Genomic DNA, 20,260 nt, shown 5'->3' with positions numbered 1-20,260 from the left:
GGAAAAAAAAATAATAATAAATTTAAAAAAATAATAAAATAAATAAATTATATATATATATATATATATATATATATATATATATATATATATACAGTATATATATGTATGTATCAAAACATTTTCTTCCTCTGGGTCTCAGGAGGATATGGGATGGGGGGGGTCTATATATCCACTGCGACCCTGACCAGAATCAAGTGGTGAATGAAAATCCCATCATTTTATTTTGGTGTACTGAACTAAAGGAGTCGAATCACTAATAGAATCGTTGTGTACATTAGTGGGGTGTCTGTGACTGTGAGGCTGGATCAGTGTCATTATAAATTCCTACGCTGACTGAATAGGACACTTGAAGCCGTGACTCCCCCGGGCTGCAGCAGGGGATGATGGCGGCGCCTGGATCGCCGGATCTGACCGCATTAAAGCCGTCATTACAGACCAGTACTGGACACAAAAAGCAGTCGGAACCTGAGGGGCTTAAGCTGAACGTGGACGGGTTAACAGAGCTGCTGAACAGTCTTTCTGACCCTGTTAATACCGGGCACAACAACGGAGAGAGCGCAAGCTTTACATCAGTGGAGGATCTGATTACCATGTTCGACCAAAAGTTAGACGCGTGTTTTGGAAATTTGGAAGCTGAAAGCGAACTTATAGCACCGGTGGAACAACTTACCGAAAACACAGTCCTACACAGCGACGAGTGAGTGGAATAGTGAAAGAATGTGTTCACACACTAGTGCACGATGGCGAGACATGCTGCTGTACATGTATAGTGCTTCTGTACTGACAAGGCTGCAAGCTTTATTTATTATTATTAATTATATTTTTTATTGCACAATAAAATATACACCTCAAATGCTAATTTAAGTTTTTTTAAATTATTACTGAAATATGGTATATTTATTATTTCTTCAGGCTGTATGAATGGAAGGTTAGTGCATAGTAGACATAACAGCATCTCCAGTTCACCATGACAGCGGGGTCACGTGATTGAGTGTGCTTAAAGGAACATACAAGGATTTTATCACATGGTCCAGCGGTTCTCATCCCGGGGGGTCGGCACCACGTATGGGGTTGCAGAAATCGTTAATTGTTATTTTATGGAGCTAGCAAAGACAATTTTATGAGCATATTGTTGTGTATGTTTTATAGTAATGCAGTTATATATTTATTAGGATTCTAACGTCATGTTTTACACACTTTGGTTACATTCATGACAGAAACTGTAGTTATTCATTACACAAGATTCATCAGTTCACAAGTTCAATGTCAAACACAGTCATGGACAATTTTGTGTCTCCAGTTCAACTCACTTGCATGTCTTTGGACTGTGGGAGGAAACCGGAGCGTCCGGAGGAAACCCACGCAGACATGGGGAGAACATGCAAACTCCTCACAGAAAGGACCCGGACCGCCTCCCCTGGGGATCAAACCCAGGAGCCACTGTGCCGCCCATGCATCGTGGTCCAGCGATTCTCTGCCCGGGAGGTCGGCACCACGTATAGGGTCGCAGAAATTGTTATTAATTGTTATTTTATGAAGCTAGCAGAGACAATTTTATACGCATATTGATGTGTATTTAATTTAGACCTTCAACATCATTGGGCTACTGTAGAGTGTAATGCACAGAACTGGTGGATCTGCATTATTTGTAACTGTGCCCAAATAAAGTGTGGCAATTATTTAACATTATTAAAAATAGAGACAATTTTGTGAGTAAAATGAAATCACAATTTTTGTCCCTGAATTTAAAATAGTGTTTAATTGGCCATACATATTCTAGATTTACCCATACGTTCCATAACCTTATCTGGTCCAGATTACTTGTCAATGGAAACGATGACCAAACACAGTATCATAGGTTTGTACCCTATAGTTCCATACCACACTGTTTGTAAAATAGTGCTTGAGCAGACTGTCTTTTTGCAGAAGTGAGGAATCGTGGAACCACGTGTGGGGTCGCAGAAATTGATATTAATTGGTATTTTATGGAGCTAGCGGAGACAATTTTATTAGCATATTGTTGTGTATTTAATTTAGACCTTCCCTCACGCTGTTTGTAAAATGTACTGTTATTGTTGAATGTTATTCCAGATGTTTTACAGTAATACAGTTAGTTACTGTATGCAGATAAGTTAAGATTATCTCTGTCTTTACCTTTTTCTGACACAGGAAATTATGTCTGCTAAATGACCAACCAGGCCAGCAGAACATCCTCAGGTCTCCAGGTGGCAGGCTAGTGTATTAGACTGCTGCGACATCTAAGCATTTAAAGATAATCACTTTCAATATTTAAATATGTACAGGAGGTGCTTAATGGTGCAGCGGTAAATTCCGCTAGCCCACTGCCGCTGGGATCCAGGATTCGAAATTCTAAGCAGTGCTCTTGGCTGGTTGGGAGTCTACATACAGACATGATTGGCTATATGGGTGAAGGGGGTGGCATAGACCCCACAATGGATCGGCATCCTGTACAGGGTGTGTTATTGCGTTGTGCCCATTTATTGCTGGGAAATCTGATTCACTGTGACCATGACCAGGCTTTCTACATTAATGCTGCCATCACAGAAGTGTAAATTACCTTTGCCCAGGGCACTGACACCACATACCACAACAGACCCTTGCTTTTGGACTTGTTGCTGATAACAGTCTAGATGGTCCTTTTCATCTTTGGTATGGAATACTGATTTGACTGACCACAATGCACATGTCCACTGTGTGATGCCTCAAAGCCCAAAGAATTCGACGGTGTCTGGACATGGCTGACATAAAGCTTCTTTTTTTGCTGAGTAAAGTTTTAAGTGGCATTTGTGCATGTAACTTTGTATTGTAGTGCTTGACAAAGGTTTGCCAAAGTAATCCCTCACCCATGTATATCAGCTATGAGCTAATTTCAGTTTTTTGATGTAGTGATGCATATTTAAACTCTTAATGCAAATGGTCTTCTTTTTTTCTAGAATTTGGAATTCTCTGATAGAACATTTTGGTAAAATCATGCCAGTGGACTGGAATCAGTCTTACACCCGCACACTTCACCTCCCCACACTCATGACTGAGGACAGTCCGGTAAGTTAAATACCCGTTTTCAATTCTCAGCTCTTTTAGATTCTGTTTGGACTATTAATTTGTATCTTGTTGTTTAGAGGGTGGATAGTGTGAATTTGGATGTTTCTGATGATGAGGAGCTGAGGGAGCAGATGGACCTGCATTCCATCATCGTGCCTTGTGTTAATGATGAGCCCTTTGTAACTGCAGAGCAGGTGCCATTAAATAAGCTTTACTTCTTATTTGACTTGTAGTACATCATATGCCTGTGTTGTAGCTTGTTGGGCAGTGCGTCTATGAAAATAAGTTTTTGTTTGTTTGTACTGTATGGTTTGGTTGTATGATATTTCTGCATTGGTACCCATGACTCTTCAAAATAATTAAATTTGAACTGAAATGTCTTTACTTTGAAAAATATTAATGCCTGCAGCAAACCTAGTACACATTTACAGGTTTGATTGGCATACAATTTACATACAGAATTACATACAGACATGACTGCCTTTGTCTGAGGGTATGGCCGAGGCCCCGTGATGGATTGGCGTCCTGTCTGGGGTGTGTTACAGCATTGTGCCCAGTGATACCAGGGAAACCGAACCCCCCGCAAACCTAACAAGGGTAAAGGGGTGGTAAAAAAATTTAATTAATTAAACAATTAAATCTCCTCACATTATGAAAATTGACAAGCAGTGTTTTTTTTTAACTCCTTAATTGGTTCATTTAGTGAAGAGAAAGACCAATAAGGGTGTTATGTTTGAGATTCCCAGGATTAATTGTATCCAGAGTGTCAAGCATTTAACTAAAAGTGTGTGGTTTATGTTGCATTTCACTTAGCATAGATTTAGGAATTAGAAACGTTGATCTCCACTTGCTCAAGCTACAGTGTGGGGACTCCAATGTCAACACTGTTCTTTAGTTTTGACTGTCCAAGCACCAGAAGTTTATGAAAAAGTGAATTTTTTCACTTTTTATAAAAGCAACGACTACTGTATGTTAACTGAGATAAAGTATATATTAACAATACTTGAATTTAAACTATGAATAATGCTACTTCAGTTTTGTTGTCTGTATGAGCTGCCATGTTAATAGTTTCTTCACCCCCCAAGGATTCAGAATATAAAAATTTAGAATTTAAAAGCTGAACATTATTGAGAGGGCTGGTGGGCTACCACATATAGAGTTTGTAGAGCATGCTTAAGCACAAATGACCCAAATAAACAAAATAAAAGCTAGAAATATTTCACATCAACAACAAACAATGAAAAGTTTATGGTAAGTGAGCAATGCTAACAGTGTCTATTGAAAAAAAAGCTAACTGGATATGTTGACTGAGGGATTCGTTCCACTGGACATTTTCCTACAGTAAAATGAAATTCTGCAAGAGACTTACTGCAGGTATTTGATAACACTGTAGCGTAGTAGTATTAGTAACAGACTGACTTTGATTTGAAGGTGATTGAGGAGATAGAGGAAATGATGCAGGACTCTCCAGATACTGAAGCAAAGCAGAACCCTGTTCAGTTAAAACTGACACAAAAATCCATCAACCACAGCTTTGAGGAAAGTAAGTATCTGAACACATTTTATTGTGCGATTGTGCTACAATGTGGTTTATTTTTAATCCAATTTAAAATTTAATCCCGTGGCTGTTGTTTGTCAATGCACAGAACTGGTGGGTCTGCATTATTTGTAACTGTGCCCAAATGAAGAGTGGCATTATTAACATTATTAAAAATAGAGAGAATTTTGTAAAACAAAATCACATTTTTGTGCCTGAATTAAAAATAGTGTTTAATTGGGCATCCAGTGCACTATAATGTTCAGTGTGTTTGTGTTATACACTACTGTATGTATACACTATATTACAGGCTATGAATAGGAAGTGAGTTGTTTACCTTGAAGGTAAAACTGAGTGAAATATTAGTAAAAATCACCACAAAAATACTCAAAATTCATATACTGTCCAAAAATGTAAATACAATTAGTGAAGTACGATGTTCCAAAACACTTGCTAGATTTACCCATATGTCCCATAACCTAATTTAGCAGATGTACCTTGACAAGGTCCAGATTACTTGTAAATGGAAACTATGACCAAACACAATATCACAGGATTGTAACCCTACTGTTCCATACCATACTGTTTGTCAAAAATACTGTTTGAGCAGACTGTCTGTTTCTGCAGGAGTGAGGAATCTCAGTGTTGCAAAACTGAATGAGCTATTGGAAGAGGTGGAGGCAGAGATCAGACACTACTCTGAGGATCTGGTAAAGCATCTGGCTCTGAGAGATGAACTCGAGTTTGAGAAGGAGGTGAAGAACAGTTTCATCTCTGTGCTGATAGACATGCAAAATCGTCAGAAAGAGCACAGAGAGTTCATGAAAAAGAAGAAAAGAGAAAAGAATGAAGCCAAAGCAGAACATGGAAGAGCAGGGAGATTACCAACAAGTGTGAGTAAACACCCGGTATTACTGAATATAAAAAACATGCACAAATATATAATTTATAAATCATGCTAATTTCTAAAGATCAACCCTTTGTAGTTGATAATATCATAATATTGTATTTGGAATAATACCATGTTACATCTGGCAAATATAACAATTAAAATGCATGCTTCCAACTTTACAGCAATATTTAGGGAAGGCCCCTTTCTGTTCCAAAGCAAGATCTATAAACACATAAAGAAAAGCTTGGTTGAAAGAAACACTGTGGTCTGCAAAGAGCCCTGACCTCAACCCCACTGGACAGCTTTGGAATGAACTGGAACATCAATTGAGGCTTTATTGACCAACATCAGTGCCCAGCCAAACAAATGCTTTTTTGGCTAAATGGGCACAAATTTCCACTGATATATTTCAAAGACATGAAGAAAACCCTGGTTTAAAGAAACTCTAGCGGCCTGCCTAGAGCCCTGACCTCAGCAATATATACTGTATTTCCAGCTCACTGACCTTCTTAACCGCTTATCCAATTAGGATTGTGTGTGTGTGTGTGTGTGTGGGGTGGGGGGTGCTGGAGCCTATCCCAGCTTTTCAATGGGCGCAAGGCATACCTTAGACGGGGAGCCAGTCCATCGCAGGGCAGACACACACACACAAACACACACACACACACACACACACACACACACATACGCTTCACCTATAGGGCAATTCAGTGTCTCCAATTAACCTGACTGCATGTTTTTGGACTGTGGGAGGAAACCTGAGCTCCCGGAGGAAACCCACGCAGACACGGGGAGAAGACGCAAACTCTGCACAGAAAGGACCCGGACCGCCCCGCCTGGGGATCAAACCCAGGATCTTCTTGTACTTCCAGCTATGTTTTTTTAAATTATTATTTTAATGACTGATACATGTGCTGTTTTTTCTTTTTCAGTTCTGTCTTTTTTTTCTGGGACTGTGGTTTTTCTGTTTAATTGGACTTTCTTTTCCCTCTCTTTCATTTTCTTTTTCTGCTCTTTCATTTTCTGCTCTTTTCTGCTCTTTCAGCACTTCAGCATGGAGAGCATTTCAACTGCCATACAAAATGGTTTTCGGCAAACTTTTAGGAATGGGGGCGGGGACAAACAGGTGGCTATACCCTTTCACTACTCTTTTTTCTCTCTCTGAAAGACTAAACTATTTTGTTTGTGATTTCACCTACAAATTTTACACTGTTTACACTAGGGCTGCACGATATTGGAAAAAACTGACGATATTGGAAAAAACTGACGATTTTTGCGATTTTTTTTCCTGCGATATATATTGCGATATTAAAAAAATGCAGGAATTTTCACCACATTATTAATAATATTAATAATGCATGTATCTTACTCTAAATAAGGGGCTCATCTGTAAAAAAGGGTGGTGCCTACAAGAGATACAAAAGATTATGACAAGCTACATCTTTGTACTCGGTTGAAACTGAGCATTAAACTAAGAAAGCTTCAATATCACATGAGGGAATTAACATGATTGACAAAATGGGTCATTTAATATTTTATTTCACAATCAAAACCTCTTCAAGTAGTAAACATTATTAAAAAAAAACTATACAAACAAAAGAACAGCTATACACCTGTTCGAAATCCGAGATGCCTTGCTAAGCTCACTACTGAGGCATCTTAATATTTCCATGTTATTTTGACTCAAGAACGAGTGAGAATCGGAAGCGTCCTTAGTGATGAAGGCAATCCCAGAATTCATTGCGGCATCTCTTCTCTCACAGAAAAATAAACATGGCTGACGGTGCGGACAAAGTTATTTTCAAACGTAAATAAATAATTATTGATTTTTAACGAGTGTTTTTATTTGCAAGTTTGGGCTTGTCAGCAAATGTAACAGTTTTCTGTACACGAATCGAGATGTTATAGTGACATGTTAGCGCCGTCCCACCTCATTCCATTGGTTTTAATGGCAAGATGCTAAATGCTAAACGCGAAACCCGATGAAATCGCTAAGTAGCGCGTTCGAATAACCTGCCTTATAAGTCAATGACTTATTAGAATCTTCTCTACTTAGGCAGCTGCATATGTAGGTAGTAAGACAGCAAGGCAGCTCACTAGGTTTTCGAACACACTGGTAGATGTATACTTACATTAATGACATTGTTGCAAGTCTGTTTCAGTGAATTCTCCCAAAACTGACATCATATTTTAAACAATAACAATTACATTGACCTGAGCAGCTTTGTATTCATGATAAGTACAAATTGTGACTGAGATTTCTGACAAAAATCTGAGAATTCCCTGAAATCTGGATTCCCTGAATCTTTTTATAATATTATGTGCTGTAAATGGTGAATTTTTCTTTGAACTGACAGTTTTCTCACAAAGTGAGGCACAAAGTGGTGAGCCATGACCAAATTGTTTGCAAAGACTGAACCTTTAATGGATCTTCCTTTTATAAGCAACAATGATACAATAACCTCTTACCAGTTTGCCTGTTAATTGTGGAATAGTACATAATAAAACCTAAATATTCTATATTAAATTGTGTTGCAGGTATCAAACTTAAAATGTATTTATATTTACACAATGCTGTCAGGTTGAGCAGCCAAAACATCAAATGCTATTTTTGTACCTGTGTCAGAATGCTTATATGATTTTACAAAATCTCCTATCTTTTCTAGACATTTGGTTTGTAAATAAATTATGTATTGCTGTATATTTAAAAAAACGAGCTAGTCAACTTCAGTAATCAACTTGTCAGCAGTTTTAACCCATACTTACTATAACCACTACAAATGACAAAATGCAATGCATTGTTAAATGAATTTCTTTTAAAATAAACTTCAAAGGTCCCCTGCTTCCTCAAGTGCAACTTCTTAAACGTAACTTTTTTATCTATAGTACCTCACTACAGTCATTCCTTATGAGAAGAAAGAAGGACCTCCAGCAGTTGAAGATCTTCAAGTTCTCACAAAAAGTAAGTGTTGTCTGTTAAAGTGCTGTGTGGGTAGCAGTTGGTGAAACTAATCTGAATAATTATTACTTCTCTCCACAGTTCTTCAAGCCATGAGGGACGACAGTGATAAAGTACCCAGTCTTCTTACAGATTACATTCTTAAAGGTAACCCCTTTAATTACAGCTTCATTTGTGATGTAGTTCTAATGACATATACTGTATTATACAGTAACTATACTACTGAAAGTCTGCATGAGTTTCCTCTCACCTGCCAAAAACATGGTGGGAGAAGATGGCTAATCTAAATTGCCATCAGGTGTGAAGGAGTGATATATGTTTACTTTCAAATAACTGGTTCACAGTCCAGAGTGTATTTTGTCTTGTTCCCAGTGTTTCTGTGTGGATAAACTGGGACCCTGACAGGAATAAAGTGTTCAGTAAAATAAGTAACAGTGTTATTAATTACAGTGTTCTTTTCTTTTGCAGTTCTTTGCCCTTTCTAGGAGGAAAAGTAGAGAATGTTTTTTTACTTGGCATTTCAGGACAGAGTTTATTAAAGAACAAAATTCCAGATGGATGGCTGCAGTGTTATCAAATACGTGCACCCAAATTTAACCATGTACCTTTTATTAATGGGCTTTTGCTTAAATATTTATTCATGATTCACTGGATGTTAAGTGTGTTTCCATGTACAGCAAAATCAGATACAAAAAGTATTGGCAATACCTTTTTTACTTTTCCTAATGTATTTACATGCACATTTATTACCAAAAGAAACCTCTAAAAAGTAATGTCAGATTAATGAATACTAAAAGTTACTACAAGTTCTATTACATACTTATACTGAATATACATTGATAAACCTCTCCAACCCTTCTCATGCTCTTGAGATGGATGTGCCACCCCGGAGGAGCTAGACTACCTGTGCAATCTGAATGGGCTGCAGGTACAGACTTATGCTACCAGTAGTGACAAGGAAAATAGCAAAATGCAAAACTAGAGAAGAATCAGTCAGGAAGAACAAGGAGAGAGTAATTGTTTGTGGCCACCATCTGCAAAACCATTTCCTTTTGGTGGTTGTCTTGCTGTGGCCTCTAAAGTGCACCTGTTGTCACTTTCATTTGCACCAATGCTTCCTCAGTGGACAGATTGAATACTAGAAGGTTAACTGACTTGGTGTTAGACTGTGATAATTAAGTGTTCCTTGCTGCTGCAACAGTGATAATTAATTTGAACACTAATAATTAAAACATTTTGATTGTAGTTTATAGAAACCATAATATGAAATATCAATATCACATTTCGAAACTAGAAGGGCGGCACGGTGGCTAAGTGGGTAGCACTGTCGCCTCACAGCGAGAAGGTCCTGGGTTTGATCCCCAGGTGGACCGGTCCGGGTCCTTTCTGTGTGGAGTTTGCATGTTCTCCCCGTGTCCGTGTGGGTTTCCTCCGGGTGCTCCGGTTTCCTCACACAGTCCAAAGACATGCAAGTGAGGTGAATTGGAAACACTAAATTGTCCCAGACTGTGTTAAAAATAACCTTGTGAACTGATAAACCTTGTGTGATGAGTAACTACTGCTCCAACACATCATACCTTTTTTACAGGTTGCATAATAACCTGAGGTACATCCAGCTTGTAATTAGAAGGAAATACAGTTATGGACTGACTCATGTGGACCTAAAAGCTCTTAAATGTTAGTTAAAATAAATGCATGTAAGCATGGTAAATGCATTATTGAAAACATGTTGTTGCTGTATTTTGTACATGTAAACACACTTTGATTTTCTTTTCATGTTTACTGTTTGATATGCTGTTTTATTTCACTGAAATTTGTTGTCACTGTATGTTAAACTATGGAGTGTAAAGATCAAACCGAAACCGAAGTGCTCTTATAATCACCCATGCAACAGTGACACTTGCAATTGCAACATGATTTCTGTCTACTTTTTTGATCTTGTGTGACGTTTTACTCCGTTTGACTGTGGTGTTGACTGGGGTGTTGTAGTTTCGATCCTAAGGGTTGAGATGTTTAGTTTAGTCCTGAGCATGCAGTCTGCCTGTTAAATGGGTGTTGCTGCTCTGAATAGAATGTATTTTTTAACATTAATTTACTAATTAAATCATCTTTAACTTTTTAAACAGAAATTATCTGCTTACATTCATGCTGATATTGTTGATTGCATTGTTTACACATTAACATGAATACAAAATGAAGGGATAATAATGTTAGTTATGCAGTTTTCTTTCTGTAATTCATGCATATTGAACACGTTGAATCCAAATGCATTATGCAACAGATTCATTCATTTATTGTCTGTTTTAGCAGCTTTATTCTATTCAGGGTAGCAGATGCAACAAATTATAAATTAAAATAACTGTAGAATCAGACATTTGCATAACAGCTTGGTCGTATCTGATATGTTCTCCTTCTGGAAACTGTCATTTCTGTGATGGCAGTGGTTAAGGACTGGTAATTAAAAAGAGTGCTAGATCAAGTCTCACCATCGCCAAGTTGCCACTGTTGGGCCCCTGCACAAGGCCCCTAACCCTCAGTTGCTTGAATTGTATTCAGTGATGACTGTAAGTTGCTTTGAATAAAAGCATCTGCTAAATGCTGCAAATGTAAATAAGCAAGCAGTGTCGAACTAGTTTAATGACACGTAATTTATTAAACTGCTTTGTCATTGTTTGTATGTTTTAATCTTTATTTACTAATTTAATTGTTTATTTGACATCTGTATTAGTGAGGTTTCCTAACTCGATTGTTTTAGTTTTTAGAAAAAAAGAGCGTAAAACAAAAATAAAGTAAAATGGAACCATCTGTGTTTTGCTTCCGTTCTTTTTTTCGCTAATAAAGTCCTCTCAGCCTTGTCCAGTATATCCACTTCAGTTTTACACATGATGTCTTTTGTCTATGTATTTATTAATTTAGAACAAACAAAGAACATGTATACTAAATGTATATGTAACTTAAAAAAAAACTGTATTTCAGTAAAAAATATGGCGGAAAAGTATTCAGTGAAATGTGTTTGTAATCAAGTTTAAATCTAACAGGTTGTTAATATTCATTCATCCATTCATTCATCCTGGTCAGGATCATGATGAGTCTGATGCATTGAAAGCCAGGAAACCCTGGACAGGTCACCAGTCCATCACAGGGCAGACACACACACACACACATACACACTTAAGGCAATTTTTAGTAGTACCAATTAACCTGAGTGCATGTGTTAGGACTTGGGGGAGGAAACCCATGCAGACACAGGGAGAACATGCAAAATCCACACAAAGGATCAGAGAAGGCCGAGAAATTTAACCCAGGCCCTTTCTGGCCTTTTCACGGTGCTGCCCGGTCATACTTACTCACTTACTTTCTTAACCACCAGTCCATCGCAGGGCAGACACACATACACACACTCATTCACCTATAGGGCAATTCAGTGTCTCCAATTAACTGCATGTTTTTGGACTGTGGGAGGAAACCGGAGCTCCTAGAGGAAACCCACGCAGACACAGGGAGAACATGCAAACTCCACACAGAAAGGACCTGGACCACCCCGCCTGGGGATCGGACCCAGGACCTTGTCGCTGTGAGGCGACAGTGCTTCCCACCGAGCCCTGCCCGGTCATACTGGTGAGGTAAAACTGAAATAGATCCTTCTGGCAGCAATTTAGGCCATAATGTTTGAACAATCTAGCCCATTTTTTACTTGATCTGATTAAAAATGTAAAGCATTGAAGGAAGTTTTATGATTGTGAATTTCAGAGGGGCCCTTATTACCTTAGAGAATTAAAGATAATTTGCAAAGTGGATGCTGCAAAAATGATATTATTTATTACAGTAGACTGTATTATCTTGATGCTGTAGTTGCGAACAAAATACTAATATTATTAATCGGTGGTGTTCAAATACTTATTTTGACCTGTTAAAATAATGTTTATGTGAAAAACTTTTAATTTATTTTTATTTATATGTATGCACATATTAATAATTCACAAAGTGAAAGGAAATTATGTATAAATCTAAAGTGGATAAATGCACTGTTAATTTCTTGTTGGTTGTTCTCTGTTTCTCTCTGACTTTAGCCAATTTTAAAGATTTCTTATGGATTTTTACTGTTACCCTTAAACCTTTCTTTCAAAGGTAAATCATCATTATAGAGATTTTCCTGAAAAGCACTGACCAGAGTTGCTCAAATCTAGATGGAGTTTATTGCATTTAAAGATTTATCTTCATTTTCCTCTTGGCTGTGGATTTGATGATTTCTTAGAAAACGGTGTTGAAAATTTTTCCTCCTCTTATCAACACTTTGGAATGTAACTCTTAGCCACTTTGCTGATTTATAATACTCCCTCCAAAGTTAAATGTCTTAACAGAGATTCAGTTCTCTTTTCTGCACTGTAAAATGTACTCAACAAAATAATGTTTATTATATGTAAAGAGCAAGCTATATCACTCAGCAAATCATCAGGGAATACTTCTAGTTTTCTGTGTTTAGCCAGACACAGCAAAATAAAATGGGGTTCATTCATTGTTTTGTACCACAAAACAATTTTCATTTTGGCAGAGGAAGGTAATTTTTTGTTGGCTCACAAAGCCAGTCAGCCGCAATGCAATATCATAAAAAGGCTAAATGCTCTTGGAGAAGAACATGTACTGTAAACATGAACTCAGAGACTGTCCAGGCTTATGCATGTCTAAATGTAATGCTGTTCTTCTCACTTCTCAACCATTTTAATTACAGTGGTACTTCGAAATTCAACGTTAATTGGTTCTGGGACTGGCGTTGAGTTTAAAAGACGTTGAGTTTCAAGGTATTTTTTTCCATAAGGATGTATGGGAAACCTGTTAATGTGTTCCATGGTCCTATGGAACTGCATCATTGGCAACCATCAGTCACAATTGACTATGGTTCTGCACACTGAGAGTTATATAATGTCTTTTGACAGTTTGGACTTGGACATCTCCTGGTGTGGCTATGCAGGCCTATGCGGGAGTGGCAGTCCTTGCCACAGCAATTGCACCTGAAGGAAGTGGCTACATGGACTGACTGTTTTTTTCTCCCTTGACCTTTTCTCCCTTTTCTCTTCTTCCATCAGCTGGAGCTTCACTTCGTCACTTTTTAGTCTATGGTTTAGTTTACGCCTCCAACAAGAGTGATCCAGGGCAAGTTCTTCCCATCTGCTGATGTCCATGTCTAAGGGCCTTCATGTCTCGTTTGCTAGCATCTTTAAAACAAAGTTGGGGGCGACCTAGAGTTCTCTTGCCAGTTGACAGTTCACCATATAAAAGGTCCTTGGGGATCCTGCCATCCTGCATCCTACGAACATGTTCTAGCCATCCAAGACAGCGTTGACGCAGAAGGGTGTAGATGCTGGGTGTGGTGGCACGTCTGAGGATATCGGTATTCAGGATTCAATCCCACCAACTCACTCCAAGGATTTGCTTCAGGTGTCACATGTGAAAGGCATTTAGCTGTTATTTTATATAATAACACAATATAATATAAAAACACTGAAATACAATTGAAAAACAGTTACAAATAACTGTAAAAATACAATAAAACCTGCACTTTACCTTTACTTCTTTGTTTACTTTTCTTACGCTTTCTAATCATGGATGCTTGCTCTTAGAATACCGTATTCCATTCAGTAAAGGCGCATTCACATAAGAAGCGACAAAATAACTGTTATGCTTTTCCACTTTTTCCCACATTAAGTTTTGTGCACCGCTATTTAGTCTCATGTGAATGCGCCTTTACTGAACGGAATACGGTATTCCAAGTGCAAGCATCCACAATTAGGAAGCGTAAGAAAACAATAAAGAAGTAAAGGTAAAGTGCAGGTTTATTGTATTGTTATATTGATTTTAACTGTTTTTCAATTTCATTTCAGTGTTTTAAATAGAATTATTGTACTAAAACAACGAGCGAGGAATTTAATTAGTGGACAGAACTAAGCAGTAACAATTAAGAGAAGTTTAGTGTTCCTGTGTAGTTCTTTCAGTACATTAATCCATGTTAAGCTTTATTTTTTAAGATGATTCTTACAATTCCAATATGGATTCTTACAATATGGCCAGTGATAGCTCAGTGGTTAAGGTACTGGACTAGTAAACAGAAGGTTGCCGGTTCAAGCCCCGCCACCACCAAGTTGCCACTGTTGGGTCCCTGAGCAAGACCCTTAACCCTCAATTGCTCATTGTGTTTCGCTCATTGTGTAAGTCGCTTTGGATAAAAGCGTCTGCTAAATAATGAAAATGAAATGGAATGAATGAATTCCTCAGAACCCCAAGCTACAGTATAACTCAAGTTTATATGAAATACAGTGAGGAAAATTTAGCTAAACACAGAGTGGATTTGATTGTTATTTGTCTCATATTTACAGTTTGATGACATTTCACCGCATCGCTCAAGGCAAGCGCTAAACAAAGCAGCTGTTTATTGTTAATTTAAAATTGAATTAAAAAAATCTTTAAGCTGAAAACGTCAAATTTAAAGGAACGTCGAGTTTAAGGGTATAAATTTCTCCCCGAAGTGAGTTTTGAGTTTAGGGGACGTTGAGTTACAAGGTACCACTCTATTTTTAAATCATTGAATTTAAAACTTTGAAATCAAAACATTCTAATTACACACTCTGTCTTATCACTAAATATAAGATTGAGGTAAACAGTTCAATCACTTTGCTGCCGTTGGAAACAATAACTGCAGTCACATGTTGCTTTTCCCCGTCTTATATTTAATAATTCTCAAAGTTGTATCAGAAACTAGATGTCTTCTTTTAGATACTTGGTTAACTCTTAGTCTAACTCACTAATCAATCTAAGCCATGTCAATTAAACTAAATTAAGAGGTAATGTATTGTAAGCAGATTAGTTTACTATCTGGACTGTACCTTTTCAAATAAGTTTGTGGGTACAAAAGTAATTGTATAAACTGCACCCTCAAATGCAGGTGCAATAAATAGCTCTTCACAGCAATTCCACAGAATATCCATGATTTGTTTTTATATATAACCTATTGATAGATGACATTTTTAACATGTTTTGTGCCACAAGAAATCAATGAATACGTTTCCACTAAAATGTTAATAAGAAAGTTTTTTTGGTATGAGAAAATTATTTCAAATTACTACATATGGTTCTTTTGCTCTTTTATTAATTATTAAGTGTTTCAGCCATACACATTACTAACAGGTGTTAGTAACAGGTGAAATAAAATAAATTATATGTTTCTGTCCCAAAAGGTCAATAAAGATATGACTTAACAAATGTTGTCTGAGAAAACTCCAGCATTCATGAAGTCTTGACCTCAATCCCATTGGCACAAATTGTGCATGGGCACAAATACACACAGATACAATCTGTGGAAATCTTGTGGAAATCCCACCCAGTGAAGTGGAATTCCATGATTTTGGATGGGGGTGATATACAGTATATCCGTATATTAGGCCTTTTACTTGGAAAGGGAGGAAACACCCTGGACAGGTTGCCAGTCCATCACAGGATATATACGCACACACACACACACACACACACACACACACACACACATTCACACATAGGGCAGTTTTAGTAGTTTAGCATCTGTGACCTTAACATTACGACAACACAAAATATATTTGGTTGTTTTTCAGTTTTGTGCTTTCCAAGCAGTTCAACTGGTACAGTCAAGGTTGTGTCTAATAAAGTTAATTACTGAGTGAATATGTTGAGCATTTATTATGTTATCTTGTACTTATCTGTTTGTAAACGTAAAACAATTTTTCTTGCTTTTCCCTTGTCAGTTCTGTTCTAATTATAAGTTTTTTTTTTGACAGGCAACCTCTACGACACTTTTAATTTACTCGCCAAAAAAAGTATATATAGGACGTTTATACAACAGCAACTCTACATAATGTCACACAAATTTACATTCAAATCACAAAGCTGCTGTACATGGCTGCTGCTGATTTGACATCAGGCATCAGGCATCAGGCTGCAGTTTCCTTAAGGTCCTGCTCCACTCCGGAGACTTAATGGTTCCTATTCTTTGCCACGCTCCTCTGCAACTAGTGATTAAGTGAGTTATAGATGCCCTTCGGAGCAAGTGGGGCAGAGAGGACAGAAATGAACCAGTCACTTGTCTGATTAGTGCCTCCTTTTTTGTGCATAGACAGTATACATTTAAATTATACAGGTAGCAGCAGCACCCCTGAAAGTAGGGGGTTAAGGGGCAGAAGGGTGAGAGAAACAGCAGGTTGCCAGTCCATCACAGGATATATACGCACACACACACACACACACACACATTCACACATAGGGCAGTTTTAGTAGTTTAGCATCTGTGACCTTAACATTACGACAACACAAAATGTATTTGGTTATTTTTCAGTTTTGTGCTTTCCAAGCAGTTCAACTGGTACAGTCAAGGTTGTGTCTAATAAAGTTAATTACTGAGTGAATATGTTTAGCATTTATTATGTTATCTTGTACTTATCTGTTTGTAAACGTAAAACAATTTTTCTTGCTTTTCCCTTGTCAGTTCTGTTCTAATTATAAGGTTTTTTTTTGTTTCTCCATGATAAATCACGGAGGCAAAACCTTAGAAGATATTCCTCATAGAGGGTTAGCATATTATTTACTACAAAATGTTTTGTATACTGGCTAATATAAAATTTAATTTAATTTAAATAAAATAATACTAAATAAATTTGAGATATACTGTACTATGTCTGAGATACAGATCAATGGATCTATTGAGATGTGCTGTAGTTTATAATAATATATAGACCTATCGAGCTGTGCTACCACTACTTATAATATGATATAGACCTATCGACATGTGCTAACGCTAATGCAAATTAAGCGATGACGTCATCTAGGGACTTCTAACGACTTTTAGGACAGCCAGGAGCTACTTTCCTTACTGAGGAGTTGGCAACACTGATCGCATCGAGGAGGGTATATTCGCCTGACACACGCTCCCTCCGATGCATGCACAGTCCACGACCCCTTCTTATTCCCATACTTTGGTGGATTCGCACATGAGGCCAGTCTTGCGCATAGAGAGTCACACACTAATCTCTGCATTCCTCCACTTCTGTAGAGGCGCCTCAGGATACTAACCAGGGTTCTTACACAGCGTTAAAGACCCCACCCCCTTTTCAGTTCTGTCTTTTCTCATCCAGCAGACTAGTGGCCAATTTAGTATGCTGCAGGCACTGTCAATTGTGCCTGCTAGAGGGCGCCCAGCCTACCAAACTCCTAGAGTTCAGAATCCCAGCACTGGTGTGCTAGTGGAATATGTCACTGTGCCACCTGGGTGTCCTGCTTTATTTTTAACTTATTTTTAAATAGTTTTTTTTATCAATTGTTGTGCTAATACAATAACCCCTCTCACTTCCATAGACCAAAGAAACTACAAAAGGCATACAAACATGATGATTTATTGAACATACAGGTGTTTTTGGTTTCTGGTCAGATGGCTTAATTAAAGCTCAGACTGTTACTATACACAGGCAAACGTATCCTTCGTTTGCAGACACTGAACAAAGATTAATAATACATTGCAGGGAGAACCATTTCCTTTTGATCCAGTAAAATGCCAGCCTCTCTTCTGACCTGGTGGGTTTCTACCAGTCCATCATGCAGTCCAAGCCATTCTGACAGGCAACCTCTACGACACTTTTAATTTACTCGCCAAAAAAAGTATATATAGGACGTTTATACAACAGCAACTCTACATAATGTCACACAAATTTACATTCAAATCACAAAGCTGCTGTACATGGCTGCTGCTTATTTGACATCAGGCATCAGGCTGCAGTTTCCTTAAGGTCCTGCTCCACTCCGGAGACTTAATGGTTCCTATTCTTTGCCACGCTCCTCTGCAACTAGTGATTAAGTGAGTTATAGATGCCCTTCGGAGCAAGTGGGGCAGAGAGGACAGAAATGAACCAGTCACTTGTCTGATTAGTGCCTCCTTTTTTGTGCATAGACAGTATACATTTAAATTATACAGGTAGCAGCAGCACCCCTGAAAGTAGGGGGTTAAGGGGCAGAATGGTGAGAGAAACAGCTGGGGTTATTTGATGGGATCACTGTGCAGCTCCTCTTTATACTATGATAGGGTCTCTGCTCTCTGGATCTCTTTGGAACCGCTTGCGATGCTGTTCTGTTTTGTTCCTGTTGTCGTCCTCCCGGGTTCCCATTTCTCTTTCTCGCTCTCGCTCCTTTTTCCGCTCTTTGCGACTCTCGGTGGTAGCTTTCTCCTTCCGATTGTTGCGATTCTTCTTCTCTCCTTTACGTGAGGCTTTGTCTCCCTTACCTAAAAAAATGAACAAATGGACATTAGCTGTAATAGTCATACAATCAGGTGGTTATTTATTTTATTTTGTAACTCATTCCTTTTTTTTAGCAGCCTCTGGCTCATATCTTCGTCATGGTAATCCAGACACTATCAAGAGTAGACAGTTGCATTCTGATTAACCTGGCAACCTCTGAGCTATCTGCATGCAGGTAAGTATCTAATCATCTAAACGAACCACTCAGAAAACCATGTTGCTACTCAGAATACCTATGTGACTCTATGAGTCTGTTCAAAAAACTAGTAAGCTGCCTTGCTGTCTTACTGCCTACATAGGCAGCTGCATAAGTAGAGAGGAATCTAATAAGTCATCGACTTGTAAGTGAGGTTATTCGAATGCACTACTTAGACAGTGATTACACCAGTTTCTGCTTACCAAGCTAACACAGTTAGCCTCATGCCATTCAAACCAATGAGATGAGGTGGCACAATGCACTAGCATGTCAACTAACATCTCCCTCTGTGTACCGAAAACGGTTCGCTGACAAGCCCGAATTTGCAAATAAATGACACTTGTACACGTTTATAAAAATTAAAAATCAATGGTAAAGGATGATGTAAAATGCTGTCTATGTAGATAGCTCACTAGGTCTTCGAACACACCCTATATGGCAACTCTGGATACTAAAACGTTCCACGTGTAGAAAGCTACAGATATGATCCTATATTATACTTATTTGACCAGAATAACGAGTATAATGCTTGATGTTATTAAGATTCGTCTTAAATACAATGTATATGATTTGTACATACAGTGGTAGCCCAGTGGGTAAAGCTTAGGGCTATTGATTGAAAGGTTGTGGGCTTGAATTGCACCTCTGCCACACAGGCACTGTTAGGCCCTGGAGCAAGTCCCTTGACCCTCTGGGCTCCAGGGGAGCTGTACTGACTCTGCGCTCTGATCCCAGCTTCCAAACTAGATGGGGTATGCGGAAAATGAATTTTATCGTACTGTACACATGTATATGTATATATGATCCCTAAAAGACTTTTCATCTGCCCTAGATTATTATTAGATTATTATTATTAGTTTATCCTCATCAAGTTTGTGGTGGGTCAGTGTTAACTGGAAACACTGAGGACATGGGTGTAATACACCCTGGAAAAGGTGTCATCAAAAGGTGACACATTCAAATATTCACTTACATCTAGGAGCAATATATAGAGCAGCACGTTCACCTACAGTAAGTTTTTATGAAGTTAGACAAAAGCGAAGGAACTCCTGAAGGAAACACCCTTGGGCATAGGAAGAACATCCCTCAGAACAGAGAGTGCCTGGGGGTGAGGATCAAACCCAAGTCTGCCACACTCACTCTACCAACTGCCCTCCTATATATTTATTTTATTAAATGATGTTATTATTTGACATGATGTTCTTCATTAAATGATGTAATGTCCTTCTACTTTCCAAAAACATGCAGATTGATTAGATGGGCTGCTTTGTTCCTGTGTTTGATTGAGTGAATTTCTTTGCCC

General features: G+C 38.1%; 2 protein-coding genes across 2 annotated transcripts in view; one reads left to right on the top strand and one right to left on the bottom strand.

The window, feature by feature from the left end:
- The first annotated feature begins 386 nt into the window (after nucleotides 1-386).
- On the top strand, nucleotides 387-8,986 carry fez2a (fasciculation and elongation protein zeta 2a). Its single transcript, XM_062992313.1, has 9 exons — nucleotides 387-700; nucleotides 2,958-3,066; nucleotides 3,144-3,260; nucleotides 4,498-4,609; nucleotides 5,231-5,496; nucleotides 6,541-6,621; nucleotides 8,382-8,457; nucleotides 8,536-8,601; nucleotides 8,923-8,986. Exons 1-9 carry the CDS (start codon nucleotides 387-389, stop codon nucleotides 8,937-8,939), a joined length of 1,158 nt encoding a protein of 385 aa, XP_062848383.1. The 3' UTR covers nucleotides 8,940-8,986.
- An 8,876-nt stretch (nucleotides 8,987-17,862) lies between these two features.
- The window catches only part of rspo3 (R-spondin 3), a 30,929-nt gene continuing 28,531 nt past the window's right edge, over nucleotides 17,863-20,260 (bottom strand). Inside the window, exon 6 of the mRNA XM_062992129.1 lies at nucleotides 17,863-18,745. Coding sequence (XP_062848199.1) covers nucleotides 18,534-18,745 — 212 coding nt within the window. The 3' untranslated portion in view covers nucleotides 17,863-18,533. The remainder of the gene's footprint in view (nucleotides 18,746-20,260) is intronic.

The sequence above is a fragment of the Trichomycterus rosablanca genome, chromosome 3 (genome assembly GCF_030014385.1).
Source record: "Trichomycterus rosablanca isolate fTriRos1 chromosome 3, fTriRos1.hap1, whole genome shotgun sequence".
Classification (NCBI taxonomy): Eukaryota; Metazoa; Chordata; class Actinopteri; order Siluriformes; family Trichomycteridae; genus Trichomycterus; species Trichomycterus rosablanca.
Note: the sequence above shows the minus strand (reverse complement) of the source record. Positions and strands in the feature narration are given on the sequence as shown.